The 23,894-nt window shown below is 34.8% G+C and overlaps 1 protein-coding gene across 1 annotated transcript; it reads left to right on the top strand.

Annotated features, from left to right (window-relative positions):
* The first annotated feature begins 14,417 nt into the window (after positions 1-14,417).
* LOC126976051 (chymotrypsin-1-like) lies at positions 14,418-22,180 on the top strand. The gene is made up of 5 exons (XM_050824195.1): positions 14,418-14,424; positions 15,441-15,579; positions 18,837-19,080; positions 20,678-20,767; positions 22,034-22,180. Exons 1-5 carry the CDS (start codon positions 14,418-14,420, stop codon positions 22,178-22,180), a joined length of 627 nt encoding a protein of 208 aa, XP_050680152.1.
* The last annotated feature ends 1,714 nt before the right edge of the window (positions 22,181-23,894 follow it).

The raw sequence follows: 23,894 nt of genomic DNA, 5'->3' as shown, positions 1-23,894 counted from the left end.
CACAAGTTTTCACAGATATTTACTAGCTAAAATAAAGATTACTTTATTAATATAAACATATCGAAGTTATGAAAATGTAATCTACTCTTTTAAAATTATAATTATACTTATATATCATATATAGGGCAATGGAGAGGGCTATGTTCGGAGATTCCCTGCGCGATCGAATCAGAAATGAGGAGATCCGTACGAGAACCAAAGTTACCGAAATAGCCCTAATGATTGCGACATGCGTGCGCGGATGACGTCCACTGCTGGACAAAGGCCTCTCCCAAAGATCACCTCGACGATCAGTCCTGCGCTGCCCTCATCCAATGAATTCTGGCGATCTTGACCAGATCTTCGGTCCAACTTGTGGGGGGCCTACCAACACTGCGTCTTCCGGTACGTGGTCGACATTCGAGGACTCTTCTGCCCCACCGGCCATCGGCCCGTCGAACTATGTGCCCTGCCCATTTCAGTTTCGCAATCATTTGGGCCATATATAAGCCAGGTTTTTCCAACACAGTCAATCTACTTAAATACATATTAAAAATGGAATTAACCATCTCTTTATTGCACACTTTTTTATATATTCAATAAAAGAAAATAAATGTATTTGCATCTAACCAGAAAATAAGTGAACTTCACAGACAAACGAATACACTCGCACCGTGGAACAGGAATTTATAATTAAAGCCATTATTTCCGAGCGTTCTAACAATGAAATTCGTTGAAAAATATCCGAGTCAATTTATATTCAAGTTAAGTACGCTATTAGAGACATAACAACAAATGCAAGTTGCCTCTAATGTACGCAAGCGAGTTAAGAAAGCATTACTCAGTGCTCCCGATCGTTTCAATATTTATAAAGGGTTCTTCATACAGGTATACGCATTCTGAAAACTTATTAATATGTGGATTTACTAAATTTTATACTTGAAAACAGAGATAAATATAAAGAATAATGTGTAATAATGTATTTGGTGTCAAGTAGGGTATTTTGTCGGCCCCAATCTCTTGCACCACCAGAGGGGTCACAGGAGCGTTGCCGGCCTTTAAGGAAGGTGTACCCGCTTTTTTTGAAGGTACCCATGTCGTATCGTCCCGGAAACACCGCACAAGGAAGCTCATTCCACAGCTTTGTAGTACGTGGAAGAAAGCTCCTTGAAAACCGCACTGTGGAGGACCGCCACACATCCAGTTTAAGGATAATGTCATTATAAAATAAACTGTGTAAAAAAAACCCTGTACAATAATTCACACGGATATGAAGTAGAATGCGGAGACACCACTTAAAATAAAATCAAAGTAAAAACCCCTTAGATTAAAGCTACAGTCATATTAAGGTTATCGCCCTGAACTCCGTCCAATGGCGTAGAGCAAACCTAACGCCGCTCGACTTTTATCCTTAGGGGATAAGTGAAAGTATACGTGTCCCAAAAAATTTGTGACACTGTGGAGGAAATAAGCGCCCGGATCGTAACAGTATTACAATGTCGTGAAATGTTGCACTAAATGTATTGAAGTCAGTGGTGGTCACGTCGAGCAGAACCTGCGGTTCAGAGACGCTGAACAAGTGGATATGGTTGTTTGTCGTCCCCGCCCGCAAACCGCGCGCCTTTCGCAGGTAGCATGAATGAAGTTGGTGTGTGGGCGAGAAAAGTTGAAATTTTGAAATTGAAAAAAAAATTTTTAAGTGTGATTATTTCCTGAATATCTATATTTATATGTAGTCACTACTTTATACCAACATACGCCTTAAGATATAGTATAGGTATATATATATATATATATATATATATATAAGGTGTTGCAGGAGAGTGTGGGTGGCGGTGATCACTTAACACCAGGTGACCCGTACGCTCGTTTGTCCTCCTATTCCATAAAAAAAAATATAGCACAAAGATGGCGTTGGAAATTTTATTCCTCAGCAACCACAATAAGTACAGACTCTTGGTGAGAAAGGTCTTGATGAGAAAAGCTTAGAATAGTGTGGGTTTGTAGGTGGTTGGGATCAAACGATTCAGGTACATTGAATATGAGGTTTGTTCACTAAAACGTACCAACAATGACACGCGAGGGACGAGCGGGTTGTCACTAGTTACCTATAAATACATTTATGTTAATAGATTGTCATTATAATCCTCAATATTAATTATTTTTATTCCAACCTTACATAAGCATTTTATTGCAACTCAGTCTGTGCGAATGAGCCTTTACAGAGGCAGGCACTTAATGGAGTAATTTAATTTTCTCACAACATCCAGAAGGCTACTCGACTGCCAACTTGGACCAGATAACCATTGTACCTTCGTATCTCTTTAAATACTAATTCTTAGAATACAATTTTATATCTCGGTTTATGACTGCCCAATGTAGCTGTTTGCCAAATGTGATTTTTATTTAATAAAATGTTTAAAGTTGTGGATAGAAGTTTGCAATGAGCTGGGTAAATCTCAGTTCATATTTTAGACATTGCATGAAACATAAATATGGGACAGTTGGCTATTTCGTGAAGAAATAGACTCTTGTTTATTTTGGCCATAGTTACTGCATTTATTCAATCTCCCTATTTTTTACTAAGATAATAAAATCTACAGACTTTTTTTTTATTAATATCTGCATTACTAGAGGTTTGGATCAGTTCAGATCTAAAGCGATGTCAGCCGTTGAGATGTGATGCTCGATAATCACTGCCTAAGATCAGAAATCACGATTGGGATAGAATGTACTATGTTTCATTTAGCTGAATTAACAACTTGAGCAATAAAGACAAATACTAGAAGATATAATCATGTTTGTGTATGATATATATTACGAGGCAAGGCCGGTCACATGGTCAGAATCTTCCTGGTTGTCCAGTACTGTGGCCGTTTAACACGACAGCAAGTAAAACATTGTCTTTCAAACAGGTGGTATAATAATCAGCAATAAATTTTACAGTCATAAAACGAGGAACATTTCACAATTACGATTACGTAATAAGAACGCGGTGTTCCCGGCATGCGCATGCGACACAGCCGCCTCGCTCGATAGTTCTTCCCTGACTGATCGCTCGGCGCTCGCCCGGCGCGCGCTCTCACCCGTACTTGCACTGCACCGATTACACCCGAGCTAAAACGAATACCGATTAATCATTCTCAAATGTAAAATGAATGAACATATCCGGCCTTACAAATAAACTTGGTATAACTTATACCTGGGGACAAACCAAGATTATGCAAAATGTTTACAAATACATATTTCGCTTATGATTGATTTATTCGGACGTATAAAGTTTCTCGCGTTTATTTGCCTGACATTCTGAAAACTTCAGAATTATCATTGTACTGACAGTGTTGTCAGCGACAAAGTCAATAGTATGTAGATTCTTGATTCATCCTCGGGTGTAAGTTTAAACCTAGTTTATTTTTAATCCCGTTCATGTTTAGACAACCCAGCAAATAGTGTAAAATATGTTGTCTCAATATTCGCATGCAACGAACGAGGCATGTACAAAAGTTTCACAGTTCTTGTGGCTCGAAGTGTTACGTGCGCTCTTCATTAGCTCAGGTGTTAATTAGTTCGTGAAAACATTAGTGTTTAATTAAAACTTGTTCATCGCTCCATGATGTGGTTGGTTCTGTACTGAAGTAGTGTGGTGAGGCAGCGCTACGGGTTGCCATTATATAAAGCTTCCATATTTTGAGCGAAGTAACGCATGAGTTAGGATTTATACAAGTTGACTTTGTTACATTTGATCGATGAGAAAGAAGTATATATAAGTACTTTATGATATTTGTCTGTTTTTATCGGTTGTGTAACAGTAAGAAACTCTATCTAGACGAATGAATTATCTAAGCAATACCATACGTTAGTAAAAAGTTGAGCTCGTGAGAAGGTCATACATGAAACTAGACAACCTCTCTTTTCAATGAAATAGAGTATTTTACAATAGCTGTAATATACATAACAAATTAGTTTGTAAGATGCTGCATCTAATATATGAGTCGTGTTTAAATAATATAAATTATTTCATAATAAGTAATAAATAAGTAACTGTATAAATATAAATTATCGTATTTTGGATGCATCAACCATTAGAGCTTAAATTCATTTTTTCTTTATTTAAAAAAATTATTATCACGCATTTTGTTTAAAGGTGTATTTTATTTTTTCTACATCCATGTTTTAAATCCTCTACTAAAGATTCTAAAACTGTTAGCTTATTGCCGACATTAAAACACCCAATGTACTAATAACCATTACATCATCCAAACGAGTGTTGTAATGAAATTCAGTACAACATTATATCATCTTTTTTCATAATAACTCTCCTTTGGATGATATTACGGTTACTAATACAGGCTTTTTTAATGTTAGCAATAAGCTAACTGTTTTAAAATCTTTTTTAGAGGATTCATTTTATGGGTGTAGATAAAGTCTTGAATGCAACTGTTGATAATTAGGTATTAAAACTGTGATACTATTATCACACTCGGCTTCGGATTGTGTGATAAACCCACATTCGTGTTTTAATACATGGGGTATTATTTATTTTATTTTATGGAAAAGGAGGACAAACGAGCGAACAGGTCACCTGGTGTTAAGTGATCACCGCCTCCCACATTCTCTTGCAACACCAGAGGAATCACAGGAGCGTTGCCGACCTTTAAGGAAGGTGTACGCGCTTTTTTTGAAGGTACCCATGTCGTATCGTCCCGGAAACACCGCACAAGGAAGCTCATTCCACAGCTTTGTACAACGTTTTATACACAACAGTTGCATAAATAACTAATAACTTATGGTGAAAATATATTCAAGATAAAAATACGTATGGCTGTCTCAAAACATGATAGTGTAATCCGGTTACAGGAAATCACAACGATCCTCGGAACGCTCGCTGTGATAAATGTGATTGAAGACGTAGGATCTGAACGCACTGACGGGAAGAGATCATAATATTTCATTCGAGAGAATACGAAGCCGGCGTTTATGAAGTTTTTTTCACGAACTAATTCCCTAACAGCTTCATATATAAATAATTTTATTATATCTACTTCGTATTTTTTACGGCCTTACTAATAAAATTGGCATAAAGTTATAACTAAGCATAAACCAAGAATATGTAAAATGTTTACAAATAGACATTTTGCTTACGAATGGTTTGTTCGGACGTATAACGTTTCCCGCGTTTATTTGCAAGGCAGCTTGTCATTCGGAAAACTTCAGAATTGTCATTGTATTGACAGTGTTGTCAACGATATTGTAAGCATTTCGCATTTGCATTTTCTTTGTTTATCATCAGTTATAACTTTATACCGAGTTTATTTGTAAGGCCGATAGTGTTTATACCTAGTCTTGCCATAAATACTGAAATAAAGAAAAAAATATATTGCAAATAACATTTATTTTACAGTGTATTATTTAAAACATAAATATAAAACAATTTAAAATATAAAAAGCTTATTCGAAGTGGTCTCCATTGGCTTCAATACAGTCCTTTAAACGTTGAGGCCAGTTATCAATCAGCACCAGCTCTTTCCATGGGAAAATTCTTCACTGCCAATCGTACGGATTGTTTTAGGCACTCCAAATTATCATTGGTGTTTAGAGCAAGCCGCACTCTCTTAAAGTGACCATACATCCACCGGATTAAGATAAGGTCTAGACAACGGCCAGTCTTCAGCTCTGATGAAGTCCGAAACGTTTGTTTCCTACAAAGACTGCGTAGACCGAGCTTTTCGACGCGGCGCCGAGGCTAGCTGAAAGGACCATTTTTGGTTTTGATGATTGTTTTGAACATGGTGTTAATAAGGGGCTTCACTACCTTCCCGAGAATGGTATCTTGATACATTTGTGCCGATGTTTTGATACCTTTTTCATAAAAGTATGCCTCAGTCACTCCTTCATAGCTAATACCCCACCAAACCATCACTGAAGTTTGATAGTGTCACCACTAACCCACGTCGTACTCATAAATACAGATAGATTCCAAATTCAAATGTAATATTTTCTTTTTTTTTTTTAACTGTAACAGTATTTATGGCCAGACTAAGTATACTCAAATATCATAAAGCCTTCATGATGCGTTCCAAACCGCTCATTATGATCACCATAAGAATAGACTGTTTTGTTAGAACAAATTTCTTATCTGTATATTGTATGTTACTAGCTGACCCAGCAAACGTTGTATTGCCGATATTAAAATCTCGATACAAAAGTAACTGTTGATCGTAGATGGGTGAAAATTTGAAGTCGTATGTATTTTTTAATGCTGGCTCATAATCAAACAAATTTAAAAAAAAATGTCAAAAAAATTTGTGGACCACCCTTAACATTTAGGGGGCATGAAAAATAGATGTTGTCCGATTCTCAGACCTCTTCAAAATTTGATGAGAATCGGTCAAGCCGTTTCGGAGGAGTTCAAAGTTTAACACCATGACACGAGAATTTTATATATTAGATTATCACTACATAGTAACAACTACTTAATTATAAAACATGCTAGTTTCACCCATGGATAGCGAGGTTCTCTAGAAAGGTTTAAGTATATAATTTGTTAAGTTTCTGTATACATTTAAATAAAACACTTTTAAAGGATTTAAACGCGTGTAATTGTAACGGTTTTACATTAGATTTTTTGCGTCAAAGTTACATTTTTTTTTTGTTAACCCGACGTTTCCAGATCTCGTTTTCAGGGGTTTTAATCCATTAAAAGTGTTTTATTTAAATGTGTAACACTCGCGTTTATCAATGATAACACTTCTGTATACATATTTGTAAACTTTAACGATACTTGTTGGAGGTGTTGGAAGAAATAAGCAGCCTGGGAACTTTCAACGAAAACGCTGTCCAAGCCCTTAGAAATAATGCATAGTGAAATTGTGAAAATCTACACAAAAGTCCTTGATGCCATATTATATTTATCTCTTAAGGATAACTTTCTATATCCAATTATTATGACGGGTACTCACACATTTATATATATATATATATATATATATATATATATATATATATATTTAGTAAATGTATACACTTCTATAATAAAGTCCCAGACACTGTTCAGGCATTATCTGTAAATAAATTTAAATGTTTTATAAAAAAATGGCTCTGTCGTAAATCCTCTTACTCCACTGCTGAATATCTAAATGATCGGGCAGACTGTGACTAGATTGTAATTATTTTATTGCGATAGAAATGAATGTACAATATTGTATATTTTATTGAAAAGAGCGCAAAAAAAGAATGCTGGGAGAGTTTCTAGCGCCGCTTCTTCTCTCTCAGAGCGCCATTTGTTTCCGAAGCGGTAGTAGTATCTAGTAGTTATTAGAAATGACATCGTCATCATCAAAAAGAATTCTAAAGGAATCAATTTTGAGAAAATAAATGCCTTTTTTTTATTAATTTGATGCCGATACTTCGATCCAATTGCACGGAACGGACGGTCCCGAGTCATGCAATTGGATCGAAATATCGGCATCAAATTAATAATATAATATAATACAATTTAATTCACTTAATTGATTATGTATAACCTTAGATTAAGGATAGGTCCCCGCTGCGCTCCAACTAGATTCCATAGGCGTAGTCGCAAAGTGCTAACAACTAATACTACGTCCGAGTGGGCGTACTCGAACCAGTCTCAAACAATGTGTGACGTTGACGTGCCACATGCTCTGTTAAACTTTGCAAATAATTGAAACTAAAATGCTGGGTTGCGAAGTAAAACATTGTTAAAAGAATAATACTAGAAATAAGAAAAACACTGGGATCACATATAATCAATGTATTTTACTAATTTCAATGTTAAATAACACGAAGCTTATGTTAAAAAATTTGAAAGATGCTATTTAATTATTCAATAGGTTTATTTACAATCACTAACAACCCAATCAGAGACAAATATAAAAAGTAGAACTAAAAACTAGAAACTAAATGTAGTGATTACTTACAAATAAACACAGCATGCACAGAAATAATTAATTTTAGGTATTATATAGAATAAGTTAAGTATTAAACAATTTTTTTTAATTAATAAATGAGTAGGTTACATAGTTATACACAGTTACATTAATTTTCCAATTATATTATTTAAGATAACCAATGTTACTGAAAATGGTATATAATATAATAAAGGGTTATAAATTTATAATTGAGTGTCAAGATGCCACGCACACAAGCATCTAATAGTAGACGTAATAAAAAAGCTATTGTTCTTAGGTTGTGCTGTATCTAATTGGAGCGTAGCGAAGACCAATCCTTAATCTAAGATGTATAACCGTAGAATGTGGATGGACAACAAAAATTCAAACAGTGACTCATGATTGATGAATAAAACTGAAACTGATGAACAAATTATTACCAAACTGGGCACGTTCGAAAAAATACTGACAGCCAAAAATTACAAACGACGAATTAATGATTCGATTCGCGTATAATCGAATGAAATTACTCGACGAATTGAGCTCGGCTCACTGTCGCAGCGTCCAAGCGAATTAGACGAGAAATTTTAAAAAGATCAATGCCTAATAATCGAATGTCGAATGAATCGACCGTAAATTTGTGAAAGACGTGCCTTGCGTTGAAATCAAGTTGCCTATAGAGTATAGAGCAAGGCTTTCCTTGCGCAGTGTAGTATAAAACAGAGAGCGCACGGGATACTACTAAGGTCGTGAAAAGAAATCTATTTGGAAAACACTTTTTACTAATTTTTTAATGTATTTGATTTTATAACAAGATCCCAGAAAATGTTTAAAACAAAAGAATTGTTAATAAACGTTTGTGTGTTGAAGGTTACTATAACATAAATGACTTTCTTAATGATATCCTAGATTGGGAAAGGAGCGACCGCCCTCAGGCTATTAAATAATAAGTTAAATTGTACTATATAACTTTGTACACATATTTTCTGATGAAGAAAAAAGCCCGTTTAAAAGTTTCTACCGCCCATTCTTCTCAGGTTTAAGGCATACGTTTTGGAATGGGCGGTACATTTTGACTTTCAATAAGTGATGCCACATCCTATTTTGAATAAAAAATTTTGAATTGAAGAAATCACAAACGCAAATGTAATCCATAGATTAGAAGTAAAGGTATATTGAATTGACAGACGATTTCATCGCTGTCATATGCGTGTAATATTATTATTTACAATGAAACGGAAATACCATTTTTTCTTCTTTGATTAACGAGAGTGTTACACATTTAAATAAAACATACACCTGTCTTTTATAGATCCAGATCAGTAAACCTGAAAACATGTTCTGGAAAGGTCACGAAACGTCGGGTTAACTAAAATAATAATAATAATAAAAAAGAAGTGTCGCACTCGGGGACTGCCGCGGTAAAGCTATTGCATAGCATTTTTTATGCAATTATAATTATTTATTTATTTTATTTATGCAGTAAGTATTGTTTTTGATAGAATTAATAAAAAAAAAAGCAAACGGAAAGTGAGTAAAATTTTACTCGCAAGATTTGATTACAAAAAGACAACGGGACAGGTGAAACTAAATAAAAATGCTTGTCATAAAAATATAAATTAAAAAAACGTGATAAAAAAAATAAAGAAATTAAAAAAAATCAAGACGTACTCCAGGCTCGAACCCGGGACCTTCTGCACAAAAAGCATACGGGTAACCGCTGTTCCACGGCAACTGTAATGACCGTGGCGAAATATCTATTTAGATCTAGTAAGTAAGTGTTAGGTTACTTTCGTTAAGGAATTTCTGGATTCGGTCTCCACGCTCAAGGCCCGCGATAGAAGCTATGCAATAGCTTAAAATGTAGCTTTTAACCAAAATCTAATGTTAAAACACGGTTACAATTATATGTGTTTTCGTGTGATCGCATACCGCACGATCAGAGTTTCCCGGATCGGTAATTCTAGTAAACTTAGCATACCCATGCAATGATGGACAAAATTATCGTTTAGTACTCTGTGCACCACAGTCTCAGTATGCGCGAGATAGAATAACGTTTCATAGTTGAAGTGGAAGCTTTCTTGTCTGCTGCATAATTTTATGTACAGTTAGTGTTTGCACCGTGACTTCATTCACGTTCAATTTGCTCGAATATAGAACGGAAAAGCGATTCGGACACTCATTTCTGTATGATATCTTGTATTTGTTTCACCGTTTTTTGTTTAAATAAAAATGACTTAAGAATAATTTTAATCTTTATATATGTACATCAACGGTGAATACATCACTCACCTTCGATTCGCAGACGATATTCTAATCATAGCGGAGACCATCCAAGACTTAAGCCATAATTATGCTCGATGGCCTCAATACAGCTTCCCAAGGTGTAGGTCTCAAAATGAACATGGACAAGACGAAGATCATGTCAAATATCCAAGTCGCACCTACTCCCATAACAATTGGGAACTGTTCTCTCGAAATTGTCGAAGCACAGGAACAATCGTCCTGGAAATATTTGGGGGAGACCTTTGTCCAGCTGTGGACGTCTTCCGGCTGATGATGTTATATATTTATTTGATTTTAATGCAGATTACATCATGAAGTTCAATTTAGTCCACTTGAGAGATAGGATAGTTTTAATTTCGATTTGGGATCCAATATTATTATTTCTAACTAGCTGACCCGGCAAACGTTGTTTTCCCATATAAAGTATAATTCACGCGATAGTTTTATAAGTAATAAAATATTGCCTATATTATATTATACAAAATGATGTACAGGCTGTACATCATTTTGTTCTATTGTCAATAGTTTTTGCAGCGCACGCAAAAATAGGTTTTCGATTTTACACCTTGTATTACAAAATAGCAATTTTATTACGGATCCCTAATTTTGAATAAAAAAAACATATATAGCCTATAGCCTTCCTCGATAAATGGACTACCCAACACTGAAAGAATCATTCAAATCGGACCAGTAGTACCAGAGATTAGCGCGTTCAAACAAACAAACAAACACTGCAGCTTTATAATATTAGTATAGATTTTTGTTAATAGGTATAGAGCTACAATTTAGATATACACAATCAAAGCTTGCGAGAGGCAGGAACATCAGTAATGCAGATAGAGCAAGATGGAAATAGTAAACGAATCTATTATTACTACTAGTGGGAGGCTCCTTCACACATGATGCCGGCTAGATTATGGGTACCACAACGGTGCCTGTTTCTGCTGTAACGCAGTAATGTGTAAGCATTATTGTTTTTTGGTATGAATGGCGCCGCAGCTGGTGAAGTTACTGGGCTAATGAGACTTAATATCTTATGTCTCAAGGTGGCGAGCGCAAGGCTTTTCGAGGTGTCTCAGGAATACTGAGCGGCACTACGTGGTAATGGGCGGGGCATATTAGTTTCCATCGGCTGTATGTCCTGCTCGTCTCGTCGCTTATTTTCATAAAAAAATATAAGTATAACCTATTTTGATTGACAAATCGGAACTAGTAAGTCTCGCTTGCTTCCTAAGTATTTTGAACATCAAATCAATAGCTAAGGCACACAGCGTCAAAAAATTGGTCACGCTATATTGTCCAGTCTATACACTAACATAATATTCCAACGGACGCTCCGAATATTCATTTTTCTCTTACTTGAGATAAAAATCTTAACTATCGTTGACTTTTCTGTCCCAAAAAACTTATCGACGGTAACACACCTTATCCGTGACCAGTGATATAAAGTTTGTATGGGAATTGCAATTCGCGAGTCCCAATATAAGGCGATAAGATTGACTTATCGGGTATATTGGGACAGCTTTAGGTTATTGACAGCTAATTACTGACAGTAGAAGGTAGTAGAAGATTTATCTCTACCTGTAGATAGTATCTTGGGAACGGCCGTAAGACAGCTTTGAAAACGTCGAAAAAAATAGACTTTAGAACTAACCTCTAATTTGAGCAATTCACGCACACTAGCACAGCGTTATACAAATCGCGAGTGTAAGACGTAGCTTGTCACGCACACTAAACTAATATTCCTGGCCTGTTTTTATCGGTTGTCTAACAGAAAAGACTCTATTTAGACGTATAAATTAAGTCTATAGCTATCTGCAGTGTTTGTGAACTTTGTACACTTGTCATTAAATATTCACTACTGTATACGTAACTATCAAAAATACCACGAGAGTTTTGACTTTTTTCCGAAATAAGGAAGACATTAACATAAAGCTTACGATGAGATTACCAAATGAATAGATAGATAAATATGTAAGTTGTCATTAAATTACCTTAGCGTCGCACAGGCAAACAAATAATGCAGTCCCGGTGGCATCTAACGGCCGTTCCCAATATACTACACAGATAGAGATAAATTACTATCTTCTACTGTCAGTAATTAACTGTCAATAATCTGAAACTGTCCCAATATACCCGATAAGTCATTCTTATCGCCTTATATTGGGAGACGTGAATTGCAATTTCCATACAAACTTCCATGGCTGGTAAGCTATACGTCCTCCCATTGACAGACAGCGTGTACGGATAAGGTGAGTTACCGTCGATAAGTTTATTGGGACAGAAAAGTCAACGATATTTATGATTTTTATCTCAAGTAAGAGATAGACTGAATATTGGGAACGGCCGTAAGAGGTTTGCTCGCAACTTGACCAGACTACCCAGGGACAATTTACGCAAAATTATAGATTATTAGGTTAGGTTATAACCGCCTACTGTTCCTTAAACAAGCATTTATTTACCAAAGGTGTGACGGACAGTCCTTTATGCAGAGGATGCATGGAAGAGGAAGAAACGCAACTGCATGTGCTTATAGAGTGCAACAGCGTGGCCGAACAACGGGCACAAATTCTCCAATCTCCAGATCTCCAGTATCTCTCTGGGACAGTCTTGGCTAGTGGGAGTAAAAAGGATAACTGACGCGCACCATGGCCCAATCAAGAGGCTAAGGGCTAGTTTGACTTATTACCTAAGCCTCCAGCTGAAATGCGTCCGAAGGAAAAAGAAATGTCGCAAGCATTTACAATAAATTTCAAAAAACCGTTCAAGTGTGAACTGAACCCGCTTACGAAGGTTTTCCTCCTATCGTACAAGATTTAACATTGTGTTCTTTTAATCCATATTAATAAAAAGAGAACCTTTTTTTTCCACATTACCATACGATTTTTAGTATATGTTTGCTGGTGATTACTTAACCGGAAACAATTTTTTTTTACTTAGGTACTTCACGATTGTTTTCTCAACACAAATAATTCAGTCAGTGACATTTCATAACTTAAATCACAAAACTCATAATAAGCGGGCGCAGGTACTTATTTTATATGGCAAAACAACGTTTACCGGATCAGAATTTGTTAACAGAAAGGAACCAGTGGGAGGCTCCATTGCACTGGATGCCTGCTAGATTATGGGTACCACAAAGGCGCCTATTTCTGTCGTGAAGCAGTAACGTGTAAACATTACTATGTTTCGGTATGAAGGGCGCCGTAGCTAGTGAATTACTGGGCAAATGAGACTTAACATCTCATGTCTCAAGGTGCCGAGCGCAATTGTAGTACTGCTCAGAATTTTTGGGTTTTTCAAGAATCCTGAGCGGCACTGCATTGTAATGGGTAAGGCGTATCAATTACCATCAGCTGAACGTCCTGCTCGTCTCGTCCCTTAGGTCATACTTCGAACAGTTTTTTTTTACATATCATTTGTAGATTTGGATATACAATCCACTAATAGATGGACGAACCGATGGTTGAACGATCCGTAAAACCATATTAGTAGAGTTCCCGTTAATTAACTTTACGGTAAGTATTCATAAAAGGTATGTGAATTTACATTGCTACCATCACCGTGAAACACTTCCTAGACACCATAAAGCATAAAGTTGCCTCCAATTAGAAATATTTCATCTAAAAACATGATAGTTTTATTCAACATAAATTTAATAAATCTTTTTTGTCAGTTTTACCCGTCAGATCTCGGCGTGACTAGTTGAAGCTTTGCACTTTTTACCCCTGGATGGAGACGACGTTGCATTTTACATTTATTACAACCATTTCAGGAAAAATGCTGTGTACCATTCGTATATTAGCTTAGCTTATTACAGAGCGTAGATTTTACACAGGAAACTTATTAATAAATAAAATATCGTAAATTCAAATAAAAAGCGCTTAGTTTAAGCCTAATTGGATAAAGTTTATTTGACTTTGACTTTGAATATAGATAAATTTAGCGAATCCGAGTACAAAAAGATAATGTCATAAATATTTTTTAGTTATAAAACATACTGATAATACACATTGTGAAATAATTTCTGGCATATTTTCGCACATAACTCAATCTTTGACGCACTTGAATTGTTAACTTTATAGTAATGGCGAATACTATAAAGTTACCAATGCAGCCTACGTATAATATAAAAGCCATGTTGCCTACATAACTTCATTCAACAAAAAATCTGTAGTCATGTTAAGAATAACTATAATATTTTCTGTACTATTTGTACTAAAATCCTTATGTTTGTGTTCAATGGGAGGTAAGTATCGGATCAGTTTGTTATTAATACAGTATTCTATTATTATTACATACGATATTGTTTCTAATTATCTCACAATTTTCTAAACAAACATTCTAACTAAAGATCAACGGTTAGACGCCCGTGACAATGTAGGCTGTAAATGAGGGAAAAGGGAAACGCCGGAAAACATGAATCCATCTATCGTAAATGTAAAGTAATTAAGTCAGTAAAATTTTTTTTTACAAAAAAACAACCGACTTTAAAAACACTATTCCAAAAAAATAGATATAATATGCACTAAAAAGTATAAAGTAATTGCGTATTTTATACAATCAAATTCTAGTTACGATTATTGTAATTTTTGGCGTCCTTCCGCCGCGACCCGCTCTCGCCTCTCCCTCCTCACGACTCAAGCACATCTCACCTATAACTATGTATGTATGTAGTTAGAAGCCTATCTTGGATGACACCGACTCCAAAAATTACAATAATCGTAACTAGAATTAGATTGTAAAAAATACGCAATTATTTTTAGACTTTAGTGCATATTATATCTATTGTTTTGAAATAGTGTTTTTGAAGTCGGTTGTTTTTGTTTTTAGTGAATTTGAAGTACACTAACTAACAATTTGTCTAAATATGAGCAGATATACTAAATTTTAAAATCCAGTCGAAGGTTTGAGGTAACAAACATAAAAAAAAAACCGACGAATTGAGAACCTCTTCCTTTTTTGAAGACAGTTAAAAATAAAACGCACGCACTTAAAATACTGCAAAAAAGTATTTTCGTTCTAACATTTGAACATACGAGATATCTAAAGTCCATTTATTCATTGATTTGATTTTAATACCAAGTCATCTTTCCTATGCCTATTTTCTCATGCTTATCGACTTTATTTCACTCAATCGCAGCGGGTCACAACAGCTACATATGAGCTAAGCACAGCTGTTGTTCGAGTTCAGATCTTTTTTGAGATCATAATGTATGTGCATGTACGTACACTGTTGCTTAATATAACACAATTTCCCTTCAGCACAAATAAGTGGCAGAATATTTAATGGTGTATCGGTGGAAATTGAAGACAACCCTTACTTCGCGAGTCTAGGCCACTGCGGCGCTGTGATCATATCTGATGAATACTTACTGACTGCTGCACATTGTGTTGACAATGGGTATGTTTTTTAAATTTAAAATTAAATAAAGACAAAAAACATATTATTGTAAATAAAGTAAACCCAAACCTACTGCACTTTCTGCTTGAGCCAACATAGCTTGTTTCCTATTTAGAAACAAAATATAGTATTATTTTCAACTAAAAATACTGTTTCAAATAAAACACTTTTAAAGGATTAAAACGAGTGTAATTGTCACTGTGTTTTACACTATATTTTTGCGTAAAAGTTACACTTTTATTTTAGTTAACTCGACGTTTCAAGTGTGTGTGATGAGTGTTACACAGTTACAATTACACGCGTTTCAATCGAATTAAAAGTGTTTTATTTAAATGTGTAACGCGTTAATCTAAGAAAATATAAAAATACTCTATTTCCTTGCATATTTGTTAATCGATATTGTGGTATTTTTTGACAATATTTAATGACAGGATAAGTAATGTTTTAAATATAGAATGGATTATTGTTAATCAATTTTTCGTACATGTTTATTTATTTAACTTGTGTATACATTTTTTTATATATAAGAAGTTGCAATTCAATTTCAACAGCGCTTATAAGCTGGTTTCTTTGTATTGACTACTGTAAGCTTGGTCATTTAATACTAACTACTAGTATTTATTACAAAGATTTAATAGTCTTAAAAGGCTTAAAGGTTTAATAAAAGATTCAAATCAAAACTAGGTGGTTGATCGGTTTTACTGGTTACGATGGTTTTCAATTAAATTATCAAAATAGTTTTTCCAGTACTGTGTGCTTTAGAGCACAAGTTTTTTTTATTTTTATTATTCTCGTTAAATACGCAGAATCCAAACGATATCAAATCTAATCAAATCAAAATCACTTTATTCATGTAGGTCAAGGAAATGACACTTATGAATGTCAGAAAAATGTTTTTCTTATTGAATCTACCGCTACTTCGTAAAGGGTTGAGCTAATGAGAAGAAGTACCAAGAAAGTCATTGCCACTCTTTTATATCAAGATTTACATTTCCATCGATTTACAAATCATTTCAATTTCAATTTAATATCTAAAATGATGCAAAAAAACTATGATATTATTCGATATTTGCATTTCGTTGTGCGTGTATGAATTCCGATATTGATTCTATGACTGTTCTTGTAAATGTATTCATATTTTCAGGGTGATTCTGGTGGTCCTTTAGTTCAAGAGGGTGTTATCTATGGATTAGCTTCATTTGGCGGAAATGATTGCAGAACTAGCACAGTGGGTTTCTACACGAATGTACTTCAATATGTTTCTTGGATACGTTACATTACTGGATTGTAGTTTTGATATTTAGGCAATTGTATTCTCAAAGTAAACTTTAACTTAGAATATTTTTTTGTTTTCAAATGAAAACCATAATATCAAACTGTCATATTTTACCCTGTTACCGCTATTATATTGTCATTTGATATATTATATCGGCGCAAGTACTACAGCACATGTATAACAAAGACAAGAATAATAATGTTATATAATTTAAATTTAGACTACTTCATAAAACATTGTTTGATTACATTGTGATGTGAAATTATTATAAAAAAACTTTAATCGAAAACACATGCGCAGGCGCCGATCCCCATATTTTTTTTTTATGGAAAAGGAGGACAAACGAGCGTACGGGTCACCTAAAGTCGGGTGTTAAGTGATCACCGCCGCCCACATTCTCTTGCAATACCAGAAGAATCACAGGAGCGTTGCCGGCCTTGAAGGAAGGTGTACGCGCTTTTTTTGAAGGTAACCATGTCGTATCATCCCGGAAACACCGCACAAGGAAGTTCATTCCACAGTTTTGTAGTACGTGGAAGAAAGCTCCTTGAAACCCGCACTGTGGAGGACCGTCACACATCCAGATGGTGGGTTAGATATCCTAACTTGTGGCGTGTCGGGGGAAGATGAAATTTGGCGGCAGGAATCAGGTGAAACAGTTCTTCGGAACACTCCCCATGATAAATGCGGTAGAGGACACACAATGAAGAATATCTGATGAATACTTACTGACTGCTGCACATTGTGTTGACAATGGGTATGTTTTTTAAATTTAAAATTAAATAAAGACAAAAAACATATTATTGTAAATAAAGTAAACCCAAACCTACTGCACTTTCTGCTTGAGCCAACATAGCTTGTTTCCTATTTAGAAACAAAATATAGTATTATTTTCAACTAAAAATACTGTTTCAAATAAAACACTTTTAAAGGATTAAAACGAGTGTAATTGTCACTGTGTTTTACACTATATTTTTGCGTAAAAGTTACACTTTTATTTTAGTTAACTCGACGTTTCAAGTGTGTGTGATGAGTGTTACACAGTTACAATTACACGCGTTTCAATCGAATTAAAAGTGTTTTATTTAAATGTGTAACGCGTTAATCTAAGAAAATATAAAAATACTCTATTTCCTTGCATATTTGTTAATCGATATTGTGGTATTTTTTGACAATATTTAATGACAGGATAAGTAATGTTTTAAATATAGAATGGATTATTGTTAATCAATTTTTCGTACATGTTTATTTATTTAACTTGTGTATACATTTTTTTATATATAAGAAGTTGCAATTCAATTTCAACAGCGCTTATAAGCTGGTTTCTTTGTATTGACTACTGTAAGCTTGGTCATTTAATACTAACTACTAGTATTTATTACAAAGATTTAATAGTCTTAAAAGGCTTAAAGGTTTAATAAAAGATTCAAATCAAAACTAGGTGGTTGATCGGTTTTACTGGTTACGATGGTTTTCAATTAAATTATCAAAATAGTTTTTCCAGTACTGTGTGCTTTAGAGCACAAGTTTTTTTTATTTTTATTATTCTCGTTAAATACGCAGAATCCAAACGATATCAAATCTAATCAAATCAAAATCACTTTATTCATGTAGGTCAAGGAAATGACACTTATGAATGTCAGAAAAATGTTTTTCTTATTGAATCTACCGCTACTTCGTAAAGGGTTGAGCTAATGAGAAGAAGTACCAAGAAAGTCATTGCCACTCTTTTATATCAAGATTTACATTTCCATCGATTTACAAATCATTTCAATTACAATTTAATATGTAGAATGATGCAAAAAAACTATTATATTATTCGATATTTGCATTTCGTTGTGCGTGTATGAAACTTCAGGATTTATTTAAATGCCATATATTACTTTCAAAATTTAAAATCGATTGCAATTAAAATAGACTTTTATCAATAAAGATTTAATTTTGAATATCTTAAGATTACAATGTTGATATTGTGTTTCAGATCTGAAAACCCTGTTGTTTATGTTGGCGGAAATACACAAGCCAATAGCCAAGTAGTTTATTATGATAAAGTGATTCTTCATCCAAACTATATATATCTTATCGATATTCCTCTTAATGATATTGCTATCGTGCATCTTCAAAAACCATTGCAGTTTTCAGAGAAAATCCAGCCATTGAAATTGCCAACGCGTAAAGCCTCTAAAAATTCACCATTTGTTTTAACTGGTAGAGGGATGGATGAGGTAATATAATATTTTCTTGTTTTTAATTAAAATAATAACTTATCTTTTTTTTATGAAAATAAACGACGAGACGAGCAGAACGTTCAGCTGATGGTGATTATACCCCCTGCCCATTACAATGCAATGCCGCTCAGGATTCTAGAAAAACCCCAAAAATTCTGAGCTGCACTACAATTGCGCTCGTCACCTTGATGAGACATACGATGTTAAGTCTCATTTGCCCAATAATTTCACTAGCTATGTAACGCTGACTTTAACATAGACTACGGAATGTGTTGCGCCATCGTATTCCTTGGCATAGTTAAAGCTAAAGTTAAAAGTGGCATATTAAGTCATTGTCGAATATCTATTTGAATCTTTTGACAGGTCGCTATTTACCTAAAGCTTAGCGGCCGTTTTCAATAACGTATCTCTAGTTACGGATACATTGCTGTCACCGTTTAATGACAAGATCTTATTTATCCATACTTACGTCTAATATAGTTATAGTCCAATGCTTTATGTCGATAGGTTATTGAATTGTAAGTAAGCGTAAAAGGATAGATTTTTTTCTACCTCTAGTAAGTTAAACTAAGGATAGATAGGTTTTTAAAAACGGCCGGTAACCGGCTAACATTGGACGGTTACGGTTAACAGTTAATGTTACGACGTCATCTAAAGATTGTCTAATGGAGTATTTCTTTTTTTGCTTAACTGGTACTTTAACACGTTTGTTATTGCTAAAGTTTGTTAGTGCCAACCTAACCTAATTCTGGTAATGCTGGAAATCGACCCTGAGAGCGCGGTGAGAATCATTGAGGAAAAACTTACCAGAGTAATTAAGACAAAAATGTAATTCTATTATAAGGTAAATTAACACATAACAAAAAAGTTTAATTTCGTATTATAAAAAGGCATAAAATTCGTTTATTTTCTCAAAATTGATTCCTTTAGAATTTCTAGTATACTAGACACTACTACCGCTTCGGAAACAAATGCCGCTCTTAAGGGAAGAAGAGGCGCAAGAAACTCTCAGTAATTTTTTTTTGCGCTCTTTTTAATCAAATATACAATATTGTATTTTCATTGCTATTGCTATAAAATAATCGTAATATAGCCCAGGCTGTCGGATCACTTAGATACTGAGCTGTGGAGTAGTAGAATTTACGACAGAGCCAATTTTTAATAAAACATTTAAATTTATTCATAGATAATGCCTGCACAGAGGCTGGGACTTTATTATAAAAGTGTATACATTTACCCTTAAAGCTATTATGTATCTTATGAAGCCTACTAGAATTAGTTACAAGCAATCCCTTGTTTCTAGTGTTATTATAATGAAAATCACTATTAAAAGCAAAAAGGCGACGATTTTTGTGAACGTATAAGCCCCGTTATTATGAATTTTTCTTAGTTTAGACACCAAAACGAGCAATCAGCTCTTTCGTGGTCAGTTGAAATTTTATCTTCAATAAATACCGCAAACCGTGCTCATGGAAATTTGTTCCACTAGATTAATTAATTCTATTTATGACTAATAAATAATATTTCATATATTTTTACTACCCAGGTGTAAATAGGACAATGCCAAAACTAATTTCTTTTTCTTTTGTTTTAGACGGGAAACTTGACGGAAATCTTGAAAAGAATGTATGTTATGAAATTGTCGAACGAAGAATGTGTATCTGTGTTACCTTATTATATTTACGCAATTATGCCGGAGTGTTTCATACGAAATTTGGAAAGAAAATTCATCTGTGCAAAAAGATTTGACAACGGGCCCGGCATGTGTTTTGTAAGTTTAAATCACGTCGTATAAAAACAAAGCAGAAATATGGAACTCTCCACATATTTCAAGATAATATTCTTTGACTGCTATATCTATACATTGCCGCATTTACTCCAGTAGTTTAAAATAGTCTTGTATAAGCAGCAATGTAAAACATCTGTTCAGTTCAGAGAAAGGAAACACTATACAGTGTTTTGGTACCAGGCGATCATAGTTAACGAAGAGATTGTCATATATATGACGCGAGCATACCTTAATAATATATTCTGACGTCATGCGTTCCACGTATTACTACATAGACACCGGAGAATATAAATATGGTAGCGGTGATAGTAATGTATTTCATAGCTGTTGAAATCATGTATCATTCTAGCAACATGTACCAGGACTTCATATGCAGCTTATAGGTTCATCATGCACAGTGCAGGCTTCACTTCTGACATGTGTACTTTTGCATGCACGCAACTATATACGCAGAAAACTATATTATTTAATTTTTCTAGGAATCTATAATAATGGAAGCAAAAATCTCATAATTATAGTTTGATATATAACACACAATGTTCACATTCAAGTAGAAAAAAAATTGTTAATGCGTAGCTAATTAAAAAACAATCAAAAATGATCTAATATCACCTCGTTGATATTTTTCTGAGATTGCTGAAAAAAGTTGTACGAAAAAGCACTAATTGTGTATAAAAATATCATAGCGGTCTAGAACACTATGTAAAGTAGAATGTACAAAGTACTATCTTCTCGCCTCAATAGGGCTTCTGGAAACTCAAGTGCTGGTAGCTATTTCGGCCAACGGATCAGCCTAGCTATCCAACGTGGAAATGCTGCCAGTATTCTTGGTACGCTTTCCCGTGATATATGATAGTTTTAATTTAATGTAATTATAGTAATGTAAATATAATTATAAGGTTTGTTTTATTGAGTTAAAAATGTATAGCACTATGTAAAGTATATAATAAAAATAAAATTAGTAATATTTTATAAATTGAAGTCGCCCCAGATAATCTTAGAAATTGCCCAGTTAATCTACAGAATAATTATCTTATTTATACAGATTGCCAGCAACAAATGAAAAACGAGCTAATACAAAATGAAAATCTTCTCTTTCGATATTCGTTCCTTCCGATATTGATTCTATGACTGTTCTTGTAAATGTATTCATATTTTCAGGGTGATTCTGGAGGTCCTTTAGTTCAAGAGGGTGTTATCTACGGATTAGCTTCATTTGGCGGAAATGATTGCAGAACTAGCACAGTGGGTTTCTACACGAATGTACTTCAATATGTTTCTTGGATACGTTACATTACTGGATTGTAGTTTTGATATTTATGCAATTGTATTCTCAAAATAAACTTTAACTTAGAATATTTTTTTGTTTTCAAATGAAAACCATAATATCAAACTGTCATATTTTACCCTGTTACCGCTATTATATTGTCATTTGATGTATTATATCGGCGCAAGTACTACAGCACATGTAATACGAGAATAATAATGTTATATAATTTAAATTTAGACTACTTCATAAAACATTGTTTGATTACATTGTGATGTGAAATTATTATAAAAAAAACTTTAATCGAAAACACGTGCGCATGCGCCGATCCCCATATTTTTTTTTTATGGAAAAGGAGGACAAACGAGCGCACGGGTCACCTAAAGTCGGGTGTTAAGTGATCACCGCCGCCCACATTCTCTTGCAATACCAGAGGAATCACAGGAGCGTTGTCGGCCTTGAAGGAAGGTGTACGCGCTTTTTTTGAAGGTAACCATGTCGTAGCATCCCGGAAACACCGCACAAGGAAGTTCATTCCACAGTTTTGTAGTACGTGGATGAAAGCTCCTTGAAAACCGCACTGTGGAGGACCGTCACACATCCAGATGGTGGGGATGATATCCTAACTTGTGGCGTGTCGTGGGAAGATGGAATTTGGCGGCAGGATTCAGGTGAAACAGCTCTTCGGAACACTCCCCATGATAAATGCGGTAGAGGACACACAATGAAGCGATGTCTCTACGCAACGCCAAGTGATCCAGCCGTTCACAGAGCACCGGGTCCCCGACTATTGGAGCTGCTCTGTGTTGCACGCGGTCAAATGGATCGAGCTGATACTGGGGTGCGCCAGACCAGAGATGACAGCAATACTCCATATGTGGCCGGACCTGCGCTTTGTACAGCGCTATAACGTGGGCCGGCTTGAAGTATTGCCATGCTCTATTTATGACGCCCAGTTTCTTCGAAGCCAATTTGGCTTTGCTCTCCAGATGGCCGCGAAATTGGCAATCGATCGAGATATCGAGACTGCTGGAATAAACGCATTAGCACCGGCGTCAGCAGCATTGAAGAAATGCACACGGCCCGCTCGACTTCCTACCATACGGCCATACTGTCGACACTCGAGGCATTCGTGCTCGAGCTGACGTACGGAACAGACCTCTCTGCAACATTGTTACACTGCCTGTGGAATATGCGATCAAATACTTAAGCAGTTTCCTTTCAAATATCCAGTTATGAGTGATAACCAGCAAGACAACAATTATAAAACACGCATTTTAAAAACAGTACGGAGGTTTTTTTCCATTATTTACATTCTGTAGGTTTAAGAAATACGCATATAAAATCATGAACATTTTATAGATCTACTTTGGCTGAATATGTTTGTAAAAAATGTAATCACATTTCTCAACAACCAACAATATGTATAAATTAAAGCAGTTCGCGAGCTAACTTCCTTCTTATCCGACTTACTAAGCTTATTATTAATATATAAAAATGACGGAGATGCTAGATAGCCTAAATACCCATTCCTCATGAAAAAAATATTCCTCGCTATGTTACAGACAAAAAATAATCCAAATCAAGTATAATAGATAGATCCTAAGCACTTTATAATATTAATATTGATAATATATAGTCAAAGTTTGTAATTCAGTCAAGATGGTATGATTAACGCAAGCCGCTTGCTTATCACCGCTGTTATAGACCCTATAGGGTTATCTTATCCACTTATCTGATGGAAAATTAAGGGAT

This window comes from Leptidea sinapis, chromosome 39 (assembly GCF_905404315.1).
Source record: "Leptidea sinapis chromosome 39, ilLepSina1.1, whole genome shotgun sequence".
Lineage (NCBI taxonomy): Eukaryota > Metazoa > Arthropoda > Insecta > Lepidoptera > Pieridae > Leptidea > Leptidea sinapis.
The sequence above is the reverse complement of the archived record's forward strand: the minus strand, read 5'-3'. Positions and strand labels throughout refer to the sequence as shown.